Source organism: Episyrphus balteatus, chromosome 3 (genome assembly GCF_945859705.1).
Source record: "Episyrphus balteatus chromosome 3, idEpiBalt1.1, whole genome shotgun sequence".
NCBI lineage: Eukaryota > Metazoa > Arthropoda > Insecta > Diptera > Syrphidae > Episyrphus > Episyrphus balteatus.
In genome coordinates, this window is record NC_079136.1 from 82,385,038 (window position 1) to 82,399,455 (window position 14,418).

The following is a 14,418-nucleotide window of genomic DNA, read 5'->3' on the forward strand; positions in this document are numbered from 1 at the left end:
GTAGAAATCTAGTACAACAACTACACATTCCTATATCCTCGAGTAGAAGATCATGTGTTGTATTGTAGTACTAGATCTACTCATAAGTAAACTATCACCTCCAATGGAACTGTGCAAATATTCAGGTTAAATATAATGAATATGCATTTATTATGAATAATGCTTAAACTTTACTAAACGTGGAGTTTTTAATAATATAAACGTTAAAGTTAAAATTTAAGCATAGTGAGAATGTTTGCACATCGGATATAATATGTGCTTAATATAACTTAAAGCAATCTGAAGTTAGTATATAGTCTTAATAGTGTTAATGATTTAGTATACAAATTAAAATTATTACATAACAAACCGTTTAAATACATACACGTCTGCTGTCCAAAAAAACCTTTTATACCATTCTATATCTTCAATAGAAAAACAGAAAAAATGTATCCACAAAATACATACATGAAACGTTCAATTCTTCAGTCAAGTGAAAACGCTTATGTCATATTAAAAAATTGAAATTATTTCATAAATCTTTATTAAAATATTGAAACCAGACAGAAAATTACATTCATCTCACTTTAAAAAAGATTTTTATTTACACACAAAAATCGTTTACCTTCATTGGAATTTCTTCAATATAATGAAAGACTGACGCGGAATTTAGTTTTTTTTGTCATTTTTATTTGTACATGATTTGCGTTTATTTCCGCACTCTTTATTTATACATTTAATATATTCGCTTTCAGTAACAGGTGATGTTGAATTTTTATTTATTTTTTCTGAAAAAAGAAGAATATAAATTAAAATAGTAAATATTTCATGTAGACTTTACTAAAAGTTAGAATAAAGACATTATATTATTTATAGTTTTTATTATAAATAGATAGCCAATTAGACAATTCACAAAAAAAAGCAGTTATCATTTCTGCAAGTGGTCGAAACTCACACAACCGAAAAAATACACCCTAAAGATTTGCAATTTTTTTGTTAATTTGAAAAAATCTGCAATGCATTTATTAAATAAAAAAAGCTTAATATTTTATTATGAAAGTATTACCAAAGGGCAATTCCATTATCGCGGGTGCAACATTTATACTCATTCGAAGCTTATTTACAAAGAAATACAAAGATTTTTCCTACATTTGGTATTTTTGTTATGAAACAGAAAAGGCATTCCGATTTTTTAAATATATGTATATTAAAAGTAAAAACGACATAAAAAATCTAATAAAGCACGATTTTGAATACTTTGGCAGAGTGAGTCAATCCCATATTGGGTTTCAGCATATTTCAGTTAAATGCTCTATACTGAAAATTGGAATTGCTCAAAAGACTCTGATCGTTTTATAGATACTTTGGAAAAAATCTATTAATGCACGAGTTTAGATGACAAGATATCGTTTCGAAAAGACTATAAAACTTTGCTCTAGCTCAAGTACTTTGGCAGAGAGAGGCAATCCCATATTGGGTTTCAGCATATTTCAGTTAAATGCTCTATACTGAAAATTGGAATTGCTCAAAAGACTCTGATCGTTTTATAGATACTTTGGAAAAAATCTATTAATGCACGAGTTTAGATGACAAGATATCGTTTCGAAAAGACTATAAAACTTTGCTCTAGCTCAAGTACTTTGGCAGAGAGAGGCAATCCCATATTGGGTTTCAGCATATTTCAGTTAAATGCTCTATACTGAAAATTGGAATTGCTCAAAAGACTCTGATCGTTTTATAGATACTTTGGAAAAAATCTATTAATGCACGAGTTTAGATGACAAGATATCGTTTCGAAAAGACTATAAAACTTTGCTCTAGCTCAAGTACTTTGGCAGAGAGAGGCAATCCCATATTTAACGTTCAATTCTTTTGAACTCTTGGCTTTTAAGAAAATTGATTAAATAGTTCTTACTACTTTTAACCGATTTTAATACATGGTCCATCATGTTAAACCAATAAATAAAATTAAAGAATACGATACGTTTTAATATTGCGTCCAGTGTTATAAACAAAAACCGTTACATTTCAAGAGTTTTGAATAAAACTCAAGATTTGCTGACTTACTAAAAATTGGAATTAAGAAAATTGGCATAAAATAGAGAACATGTAGATACTCTCTAAAAGTTATGTTCTGAAAACCCTAAATACTACTATTATAAATTATGTATGTATAACTTACTAAATAGTCCTTCATAGAGTTTCATATTAATCCTTGGTCGGGCACTTCTTCGGCCAGTCGCCGAATAATTTGTAAATTCTTCCCGTAAACTGCTGTTAATGTTTCCCTTATTAATAGCCGCCAATCGGAATCATATCCGCTAGTTTTTAAATCGATCCACTCATACTGTCTTTTTGTGAGCCAAAACCCACATCCAGGGTATACCTCCTTCTTTGTCCCACCCCCAGTAAGATAAATTGGTGATATCTAATTCAAAAATAACATTATCAATAATTGAAGTATCAATAACACTGGTCAACAAAGATTTTGCCACAAGAACCAAAATATACTCTTTTAGAGATTTTTGATGTGCTGAACTCGAATCTGAAGTCAGAGTTCAAAACATCAAAAACCTATTGTATATCTGGTTCTTGTGGCAACAAAAAAGTTCAATTTTGTTGACCAGTGTAATTACAGTAGAAAAACGTCAATTTTGTTGAATTTTGCATTTTTTTGATTATTTGTGGTGGACTTTAGAATTTTATTTCAGTTTAAGTTTAAATGACCTTTAGTCGAAATGCTTTTCGCCCAGTTAATTACAATGGCCAACAGTTTTTCACCTTTTAAAGTTTTACAGAAAGATTTTTTTATCGAACTTCATGGTTTTGGTTTTAATTAAAAAGTTATACGATTTCTTTAGGGCAATAGCTCTAGTTTTTGAAATATTTCACATTTGGGGCCATGCCTCATGATTTTGAGTTCAGTTAATAAAAAAAAACTACTAGTTCCTTCCTTGGAGCTCTAATGTTTGAAATATTTTCATTTTTCACATTTTGGGGTCGGTTTAACACAATTTTGTCTTAGTTTTTCTTATCACAATCGTTTTTAATTTGTATCAAATGTAATGTATTTTGGTTTAGTAATGTCGTTTTCGATTGGTGTCACTCAAGGATACACTCATTCTGAAATCGAATGAAACAGGTCAAAACACTTCCACTCAATTCTGTTTTTTTTTGTGTTTGTTTTTCTGTGAAATTTAAAATGTCAAAAATGGCATGAGACTTGAAAAATAGTTTATATTGAAAGAAAATAGTACCTAATATTCAAAAAATTTATCGGGAAATCGTGTTGCAAAATATTTGAAAAGCATACCTAATTTATTTGTTTTTAAATAAATTAACAAATTAATTTCAAAAAAGAAAATATTTGCATAAAAAACAAAAAAAAAACAATGATTGAGTGTTTCTTTGACATGTGAGTATTCATATATTAGTGCTTCTTGATTTGATTCTGATTTGAAATCGAGAAGAGAATTTCTCTTCTGAGAAGCGTTCTAGCTATCATTTTCAAGCCAATAAAACGGTTTCAGAAGGCTTCTGAATGCTTCCGGACGCTTCCGGAGAGCCAATCGAAAACGACATAAGTAAAATTAAAATTTGAAATATTAACAAATAAAAAAATTTAAAAACAAGAGCTACAAGAAAAAACCTTCATTTAGTAAGAAATGATAAAGACCGGTCTGGAAAATTTTTGTATGTTGGACAGTTTTATCACAAAGTTTATTTTTACCTTAAAACTTTCAATCTCTCTTAAAGCATCATCTTCTTCCACTTTATTCTCTTGAAGAACAGAAGTGAAGCAGTCATGTAAAGTTTTAATGAATCCCACAAAAGATTTAGTTACTATAAAGAAAAATAAAATAACATCAAGTTCAATCTTAATAACGGTGAGCAAAAGGCATAACAGTAACAGCATAAGTCGACTTGTGTCAAAATTGAGTTTTTTTTACTAAATCTGATGGAAAGTAATTTTTTCTATTATTATTCGAATTTTCTTACTCATTTAACTAAATGTAAATGCAAAAACGTATCGCGTGAAAATTCTATTTGTAAAAGCGGACTATTTAATCCCTAGCCCCTAAGTATTCATTGATTTTCGAAAAGAATCACGACTTTTGCGTCACCGTGTTAAGCTGACTTATTATAGAGGTTTATTCTTTTTTCATTCTACTAGCGCTGAGTTCTCAAACAAAAAGTTTTTTTTTTATTTTTTCGCTCAGATCATTCAGGTTTTCAAAGTTGCGTTTCTTTTGTTTCTCAAAACATTAAGGTTTTTAAAGTTGGAAAATATTCTGTACGTTCAGAATTTAAAGATTAAGCAAACAGAGTAGACTTACTAACACAAACGGGGAAATCAACAAAACAAAAAACGAGCTGTATACTGAAAATGGTGGATGAATCGAAAACAAGTGAAAATTGATATTTTCAATCATTACCGAATTTCATTTTGAAACATATTATAAAAGCAATGGCAAACAAAACAAAGTTTGCTTTTAGGAATTCGTCAAATCAAATATTTATTTGTATTTATTAATAGTTACCTTTAAATGGTAATGTTATTGTTGTCCCTTCTTCCGAGTCACTGGTAGTTGCATAACTGCTGTTATGATGGTCTTGAGATTCAGGAATGACCACTGAAGCTTGAGAGTATGGAAAAAGGTTTGAAACTGCCGGTAGATTTTCAGAATACTGATGTTGAGAAACATTTTCGGTCATGTTCACTGTAGTTGAATGCGGAGAATTTGAGTTTGTTTGAAAGTATGGTGAACGAGAAGACGGATATGAAGTTGAATGATTGGCAGATGGAATGTATTGCGATGAGTAATTAAAAGCTGGCGATTCGGTTGTATGTTTTGGAAATTTTATTTTGGGTTCGTCAGATTGTTGATTTAATTCTCGTTTTCTTTTACGAAAACGAGATAAATCTTCCGCACTTTTTTGACCTTGGCTGATTTGTTGTACGTCTTGAGATTCAGGAATGACCACTGAAGCTTGAGAGTATGGAAAAAGGTTTGAAACTGCCGGTAGATTTTCAGAATACTGATGTTGAGAAACATTTTCGGTCATGTTCACTGTAGTTGACTGCGCAGAATTTGAATTTGTTTGAAAGTATGGTGAACGAGAAGACGGATATGAAGTTGAATGATTGGCAGATGGAATGTATTGCGATGAGTAATTAAAAGCTGGCGATTCGGTTGTATGTTTTGGGAAGTTTATTTTTGGTTGTTCAGATTCTTGGGTTAGCGTTTCCAATATCGTTTTTGTTTTTTTTATTTGTTCTTCTAATTTATTTTTACGCGAACGAGATACATTTTTACCGATTTTTTGGCCTTGGCTTATTTGTTTTTCTTCATTCAATATATCTGATGACATGATTCTTTCCCTCATATCATGCAATTCTCCTTCGTTAGTAACTATTGTTTTGTTTAGTTCCTTTTCATCACCTCCAAATCAAAATTAAATAATTAACATATAGAAACAAATATAAAATCTTGTTAATAGTTAGTACCTAAGGGTTTTTTTTAACTCAGTACTTAGCTCATACAACAACAAAAAATTGGGAAGGATAAGCAAAAGTATTGATTTGTTGTGGTTTACAGAGATTTTTTTTTTCTAAACTTAATCATTTTTGGCCCTTCAACAACAAAGGATTATTATTAATAACAAAGAAAGGTAATCGTTCGGTGGAATATAAAATATTTAGTACTGAGTTACTAAAAAAATACGACTAGTATCTGTGGCATTATGACAGAAGCTTAATTCGAAAAAAAAACTTATTCCAAAGAATGAGCCTTAAAATTAAAGTTTAGCACTTGCCATCCGTATTTGAAAAATTCCCATACAAAATATTTTTTTTTTTTAAATCTGTACAGCTCAGCTGAATTTTATGCTTTTTATGCAACGAGTCAAAAAGCAAATTACTCATATTGAACGATCTATAAGAGCCTTATGTGACATTTCTGTAATTTCCACCAATGAGACAGGACAGATCACGAAAGCCATTTTTGAATAATATATTTCGTTTTTTTGTATTGCTGGATTAAATATTAAGAATTCTTATTTTACCTTTTTGTTTTGCTTCTTTAATTCCATTAAAAACGCAATTTTTATTTTTATTGTATCGATATATGTATTTCGAGGGCCTTTTTGCCTCATCATTAGGATCTAGTAATAAAAACATGCGTTTAATACTAATTAATTTATTGTTAGTATTTTTGGTAGGTATAACTATAAATTTATTAATGTATTTTAGTATTAAACGCATGTTTTTATTACTAGATCCTGATGATGAGGCAAAAAGGCCCTCGAAATATATCGATACAATAAAAATAAAAATTGCGTTTTTAATGGAATTAAAGAAGCAAAACAAAAAGGTAAAATAAGAATTTTTGAATAATTTTGTTTGTCTTTTTCAGTCTTATTTCGGTTTTATGGTTAATTCCACAACAAAATTGTGTATGAAATCGTAGAGCATTTAATTTCTTACAAAAAAGTTCTCAGAATTGAATAATAATATTAACATTTATCGAAAAAAAATAAGCTTATAGCCTGTTTTCACTACAGCCTAGTTCAAATTCCTAATAAAATGTTCACTTGCGATATACACTGAGGCAAAAACAACTTAAAATCAACGAAAAACACGTTGATTCAACTATTTTTCGGAATGATTTTGCGTTCGAGACGAAAATTTTAAAATCAAAGTAGAACATCGTTAGTTTAAAGTGGTTTGCCGTTATAAAACATCTTTAAATCAAATTTGTTTCAACTTTGGAAAAAAGCATCAATTTATTAAAAAAAAAAAACAGGAAAAATTGGCAGCCACTGGGGATCGAACCTACAACTCTTGGGCCACTAGGCGAATGCTTTACCAACGTGCTATTGGAAATTAGGGTGATAAAATCCCACAAAAGCTGAAGTCCGACAAAAATAAAAAAAAATTCTTACGTTGTTTCAACTTTAATTTAAGGATGTTTCATGTTAGTCTTTTCAACATTAAATCATATATTCCATATCATATTACATTTAACGTTGCGTTTTTTTCCTCAGTGTAGGTACTATTACATCAAATAATGCATTCGTACAAAAAAAAAAATGCACGACTGGGGTCGCACGTGCTTGCTCTTATGTTAAGGCTTTTTACTGAAGAAAATTAGGGAAAATTTAAAATTTTATATTTTTAAGGAGTTTCATGAATAGAAAAAAAAAAAAATAAAATCTGTTTTTATAATTATTTAAACACCGTTTTAAATAATCTTTTTCACAAAGCCAAGTATGACATTTGATTTCTTGCATAAAAATTAATTTTTAGAAAAAAAAAAAGTTTTGAAAACCGTTAGAGCTGTTTTTTTCTTTAATTATTTCTTATATATAAACATTTTGTAACATTTTGGTATGCTATTTTTAAGAAAATATTATTATATTTCGATGAAATTCATCCACTCGTTTTCGAAAAATTCATTTAAAAAAAAAATTTAAATATTTTTTAAAAATCCAAAAATGTTTTTTGAAAATGTTAAAATGTTTCATATAATGATTGTTTTAACGTTTCTGTATAAAAATTTTAGTCGAAATATGCTTTGTCGTTTACGAGAAATTCATAAATTAAAAAAACCGTTCTATGGCAGGTACCGTAAATAACGGTTAAACAATTTTTTTTTTTATTTTCAAAGGAAGCTTTTATATGTAACACTATGCAGAATTGTTACAGCCGTTTTTAAAAAATTAAGTTTTCTATTTCCAGGTACAGGTACATTTAGTGTTGGTTCTAAAAAACATTTCAATTTGTCCTCTAGGGAATAATCCAAAACAAAGTTTGAAGAAAATTGCTACAGTAGTTTAGACTGTAGCTCGAAGAACACACGTATGTACACACACACAAACAGACAGACAGAATTGTCAGACCCACTTTTTTGGCATTCTCCATTATCGTAATGTCATGTAAAATTGTTATCTCGAGTTCGATTTTTGTCTCGAATCCTAAACTTGCCCTATAGTACCTACCTATGTATAAAGCAAGTAAAAAGTTGAGATAACAATCAGACATGCCATTACGATCATAGAGAATGCAAAAAAAAAAGCGGGTCCCGTTAGTCCGTCTGTCTGTCTTGGATATCGGTACCTGCCATACCGATTTTGGAAAAATTTATGTCGTTTTCTATTGACGAATCTCAGAATGAGATTTGTGAATTTGACAGATGAAAGGGGGGGTGAAGAGGGGAAATAGTGGACAAATCTCAGATTTCATGATCTATTTGCGTCCTGAGATTCAAAAAAATGACAAAAAAATGAATCTGAGATTCAAGAATCTGATTCTGGATTTTTATCAAGATTCACGCATACAAACACACGCACTTTCACACACACTCCTCTGTTTGACATTTGTCTGAACATTTTTGTTGTTTTATTTTTTTTATACGCACAGATTTCGCACACAATTACAAAACTAGATTTCATATTCTATTTGCAGTGGAAAATCTGAGAATTTTACACACAAATCTCAAAAGTCAATAGAAAACGACATTAATTTCCTAAAAAACAACTCCAACGATTTCGTTAAAAAAAATTCATATCTTAGTTATAATACAGTTGCTATCTTTTAAGGAAAAAAAAATCGAAAATCATAAATAATTCATTTGAATTTTTTTTTTTTGAAAAATCTATTTTTCGAAAATAAGACAAATTTTTTTTGAAATGTTTTGATTAGTGATTTCTACAAAATGGCATATTAATTTATTTTAAAACTTTTTTTCCAAAGAAATATCTATACTTAAAAAAAACCGCTCTAACGGTTTTGAATTTTTTTTTCTAGAAATACATACATCTTAGTATATCAAATTAAACTGTATACTTGCTCAAATGCTGAATTTGATGGTTTCAGATGTTTTATTCCTTTGAAAAACGATTTTTGTGTTTAAAATTTTTTTTTTTTTTGTTTTTAAGTACCTACAATAATTACATTTTTCTAAATTACTAAAAATTCTAGCAACTTGAACCCTTAGAACTGGTTCGTGCGACCCAGTGGTGCATTTTGTTTTCTTTACAATTTGACATTAAAAATGAGAGGATTTGCAAAATTATCTCATATGGGCTCTAGTGAAAACAGGCTATTAGATTCGTTCATAATTAATTGCCACTTTCATATCTTTGTTGTAAGTGTTATAATTTCATGAAAACTTTGTTTGACAATTATTTTTATAATATACAGGGTGATTCTTACGGCTAGAATCCATGGGCGGCGAGCACCCCAGACATTATAAGAAAAATGCTCAGGTAAGTTTTCAGGTGTTATCGATGAAAAAAGTTGATCAATTCAGGGGTAATCCAATACTGTACAACTTTATTGTATCCTTATTTAAGTCTGAATATTTAAAAAATAATTGCCGAATGGTTAATGTTTCATAAATTAATTTATCAAGAAGTCTAGCCACATAAAAATAGAAAATAAAGAGGTTCCTTAGAAAAAAGTATTTTTGGTTTTTTGTTTATTTCTCGAAAACGACAAGATATTTTTGAATATGGTTTTCTGTTTTTATTTAAAAACAAATAAGAGCATCCAATTTTAAAAACTAAATCAGTACTTCATTACATACAATTTTGAAAAAAATTAGTTTGAAATTTTTTTTTCAAAATTTTGATTTTGAAAATTAATTTTTCAAATTTTTTTAAAACTGAAAATAAAATTTTTTTTTCAAAACTTTTTTTTTTAATGATATCAAAAGATTATTTAGATTATTTAAAGAAAAAAAAATGGGATCGGGTCAAAATTCTGGCTTCAAAATTCTGCTTTTCAAAATTCTGCTTTTTCAGCGAAAATTCTGTTTTTCAAAATTCTGCTTTTTTTCTATTCTGTTTTTCAAAATTCTGCTTTTTAAAATTCTGCTTTTCAAAATTCTGCCAGCATTATATTTGAACAAAAAAATTCTGCTAATTCTGTTTTTTTTTTTTTTATAGCATATGCGCTGGCTAAAGAAAAATACACCTCATTAATGTAATTCAACATTGGTACTTTCCTAAATTTTTTTATTTAAGTGTCGCAAATATTTTTTGAAATGCATATACTGACTTTCTTTCAAATAAAATATGTATACTAATTGGAACCGATGTTGTATATTCCTTTTCTTATTCAAATTTTTGAATATTCATCTTTATTTGATAAATTAATAAATTTTTAGTTATTTTCGGAAATGTTTAATATTAAAAACCTTTTCTTAATATTTTCAAATTTATTCATTTATAAAACAAAAATTAATTCGCATTTAAAAAATGACAAATTATGTAGGTAAGTAATCAAATAAGCAGATAATTTTTCAAAAAGATGATTTTACAGAATTCTGCAAAAAAATTAAAAAAGGGTTTGGAAAATGTTAAAAAGCGCGCGCTTTTTAACATTTTCCAAACCCTTTTTTAATTTTTTGCAGAATTTTGAAAAGCAGAATTATGAAAAGCAGAATTTTGAAAAACAGAATTTTGAAAAACAGAATTTTGAAAAGCAGAATTTTGAAAGCAGAATTTTGTAAAGCAGAATTTTGAAAGCAGAATTTTGACAAAAGAATTTTGACCCCGGCAGAATTTTGACCCCAACCCAAAAAAAATATATGGGAGTGAAGGATGAGATTAAATTGATTAGGCGGTAGAAGCAATTTTCTCACATACGACTTCAAATGTAAAAAAAATGTTTTACAACACAACGGCAACACATACATTATTGAGATACACATTTTTACAAAACCAGTAGTTTATTTCCATCTAGCTGCATTCCTTTGGAATTATTTATTTACTGCTTAGTACTTAAAACTACTTTGAACTACTTTTGCTATACTGAAAAAGTAGTTCAAAGCAGCTTTAAGTACTAAGCAGTAGATAAATATTTCCTAAGCTCACTGTAAAAAAAAAAATAAGACTAGGTGTGCTCCCTTAATGGAAAGTCGCCCCATATCTGCTCATCCAAGACTAGCACTAACATAGAAAAATATGCAATGAAAATACATTAGCAAATACACAAACTCCTAAGACATGTTTTCCTAATTTTCGGAAAGTTTTTTATTTAGTACACGAACCGAAGATTCGATTACCAATTATATGAACCTCTTTACGCCTATACATTGCTGAAGCGAAAGAAATTTTGTTTTTTTTTCTCATGTTTTTTCTTGAATTTTTTTGATTTGTATTTTTATTATTTTGACTTAATACCCGATTTTATTTTGACATAGACTTAAATTTTTTTTCGATTCGCTTCAGCTGCGTACTAGACTATCAAGCCAACCAACTCATCGCCATTAATATTTTATTATATTTTATTTATTAATATATTCAATATATATATATATAGTAAATATACTTACTTGAAATTTTAAGAATTTTCGTTTCCAAGCAAATTTGTTTTTTGGTTTTTCCATCCTTCCATGGGAGTTTAATTATATTGTTAATAATCCTTTGTTTTTTAGGAATAATTGCCAAATCCACAACGTCCTTCTCTTGGGTTTTAACCCACCAAATCAAGGCATATTTTTTTGCCATTGAGAAGAAGTTTTTTTTTTTTGTTTGCTTGTTTTTGTTTATTTATATATTTGGTTGTTTTTTTTATGTTTTTTTTTTTGCTTTTTTATTTGATTTTAAGTTATTTTTATTTAACATTTACTAACTTTTACTTACTTTTTAGTTTTAAAAAACTTTTACTTACTTTTTTTTTCGACGATTAAATTTTTGCTGCGCACTGCCTTGATTCACAAATTGAAATGATACCTAAACTGAAATGAAACGACGCTTCGTGTTCTATTTCAATTTGCAAATTTAGCTGTAAATGTTTACAGTTAGTTTTTGTTTTGTCACATAAAAGAACGCACTGATACAATTGTTTTAATTCCAAAGCAGGGCTGTCGTTGTTTAAATTACCCTGGGCCGGTATTAGAAATAAATAATTGCAAGAAATTTGTCAAGTAGTACCAAAAAAACCGGTAGCAAAAAGTAATAGCCTGTTTTCACTAGACCCCAAATGAGATAATTTCGCAAATTATCTCATTTCTAATACCAAATTGTTTATAAAAAAAAATTAATTTAACTGACCTAATCCGCGAAATTATCACATTTGGGTTGTAGTGAAAACCTGAAAACAGACTATAATCATTTTACGACAGTAATGTTTTGATAATTTATTTCATAATTTTTAAAAACGTGATTTGCTCGAAAATATCATGGCGAACAATGAAATTACACTACTTAGATAAAGAAATATGAAATTCAGAAATAATAATATCTGACATAACATAATGTATGAATTGTATGAACAAAAAATACAAACTTCAGGTGTGGAATTTTGTTTATACATGTTCCCGGACATACCTTCCGATGTGGTCAAGCCCTTAACTTCAGTTTCGTTCCTTTTGGAACTTATGTACAGCTTAATCTTTAAGCTGCTATGAACCACAGTCAACAAAGAAAGGTTATATCTTCAACACTGACATTGATGACCAACGTCAGCTACCGTAATTTTTAAACGTTTTAAATTACCGACCAAAAAAGCACAAAAACCGAAAAACCACGCACACCACACATTTTTTTTAAATTACACAGCCACACAAAAAAATATAAAAGTTCTGACCTGGGGTTGCGACTAGGTTTTGCATATAGTTTTTGGGTCGCTGAAACCGAATCCAAAGTTTATTTTGCCGTATCACGTCAGGTTTTTGAGATAACCTCAAAAAATGTCACGAAAAAACATTTTTTTTTCTCTGATCTGGATATGCGAATATATTAATCATATAGTTTTTGGATCGCTGAATCCAGATTTGAAGTAAATTTTGCTCTATCACATCAGGTTTCTGAGATATCTTCAAAAAAATGTCAAAACCAAAAAAACAAAATTTCTTATCTGGGGTTGCGACTAGGTTTTTCATATAGTTTTTGGGTTGCTAAAACCGAATCCAAAGTTTATTTTGCCGTATCACGTCAGGTTTTTGAGATATCGTCAAAAGATGTCAGATAAGAACTTTTTTTTTTAGTTTAGACATTTTTTGAGGATATTTCAAAAACCTGACGTGATACGGCAAAATAAACTTTGGATTCGGTTTTAGCAACCCAAAAACTATATGAAAAACCTAGTCGCAACCCCAGATAAGAAATTTAGTTTTTTTGGTTTTGACATTTTTTTGAGGATATCTCAGAAACCTGACGTGATAGGGCAAAGTTGACTTCGAATCTGGATTCAGCGATCCAAAAACTATATGATTAATATATTCGCATATCCAGATCAGAGAAAATTTTTTTTTGTTTTTGTGACATTTTTTGAGGTTATCTCGAAAACCTGACGTGATGGGGCAAAACGGACTCCGGATTCGGTTTCAGCGACCCAAAAACTATATGCAAAACCTAGTCGCAACCCCAGGTCAGAACTTTTATATTTTTTTGTGTGGCTGTGTTATTGACCATTTTCCTAAAAGAAACACGAAGAAAATTTGTTATTTTTCCATTTATATTTTTTTCGAATGACATTTTATAAATTAAAACAAAAACAAATATAAAAATTACAGGCCGATCTGACAGATTGGTGCCTATTTTGAACAAACAAATTTTGACAACTTGAACTACTTTTTTAATAGAGTAAGTAAAAAATCAATGAATCAATTTGATAATATCGAAATATTACAAGTAAAATCCAGTCCACATGTTTCATGTTGCCATACGTAATGTGGAAGCAATTTAATACCACAGTACACTTATACAAGGTAATATAGGTACCTACTCAGTTTCTACTTTCGTTCAAGTTCGCGCGTTGCAAAAGTCGTACTAAAAAAATAGAAGAGGAGCTGTCACCACTCTCTTATGAACATTTTTTTTTTTGTTTGTAATATGCAATATAGGCTGCGTTCCTTTAGGAAAATGTATCCACTGCTTAGTACTAAAAGCTGCTTCAAACTACTCTTTCAATCGAGTTAAAGTAGTTCAAAGTAGTTTTAAATACTAGGCAGTACATACATGTGCCAAAAGGAACGCAGCTATAATTACCTTGTATAAGTGTAGTGTTATCTAGTACTGCCTCCACAAGTACTCTGCTGTTTTAATTCCAATAGTACTTTTCTACTACTTCGAAAGCCCTGTTCACTTCAAAATATTATTTTTCATTTCAACTACGTTCCGCCCAGCAACAGAAATCCAAGCCAACAATTTTGTAGTATGTGTATGTGTTTGCACATGCATTGGTAGAGGGTCGGAGTGCAGATATATTGTTCACTCAAGGGGCGCCCACAGAAATGTAACTGGTCTGGGGAGAGACTTCCCTTTAAGTGCTATTTTTCATCATAATTATATTCGAATTTTAAAACTTTTTTTTCCTCATTTGAAAACAGACCAAAAATTGTTTTTTAATCGTCAAGATTATCTGAAACATTGGCGGTCAATGATTGCATCGCCTTGTCATCACCAATAAAAGTGAGTTTGCCCCTG

At 29.4% G+C, this 14,418-nt stretch overlaps 1 protein-coding gene and 1 long non-coding RNA gene across 6 annotated transcripts in view; one reads left to right on the plus strand and one right to left on the minus strand.

Moving 5' to 3' along the window:
• The window catches only part of LOC129915423 (uncharacterized), a 158,944-nt gene that overhangs the window by 28,846 nt on the left and 115,680 nt on the right, over nt 1-14,418 (plus strand). The window lies entirely within an intron of this gene.
• Nucleotides 515-11,723, minus strand: LOC129915420 (uncharacterized). Of its 4 annotated transcripts, none has more exons than XM_055994943.1 (4): nt 11,322-11,723; nt 4,521-5,423; nt 3,710-3,822; nt 515-767 (listed from the first exon to the last, which is right to left on the minus strand). In XM_055994943.1, the coding sequence occupies exons 1-4, from the start codon at nt 11,494-11,496 to the stop codon at nt 759-761; spliced, it is 1,200 nt and encodes a 399-aa protein (XP_055850918.1). In that variant the 5' UTR covers nt 11,497-11,723; the 3' UTR covers nt 515-758. The 4 variants fall into 4 exon arrangements, with proteins under 4 accessions (XP_055850918.1, XP_055850919.1, XP_055850916.1 ...); XM_055994941.1 differs by lacking the exon at nt 515-767 and adding an exon at nt 2,162-2,407; XM_055994944.1 differs by lacking the exon at nt 3,710-3,822 and having other exon boundaries at nt 516-767.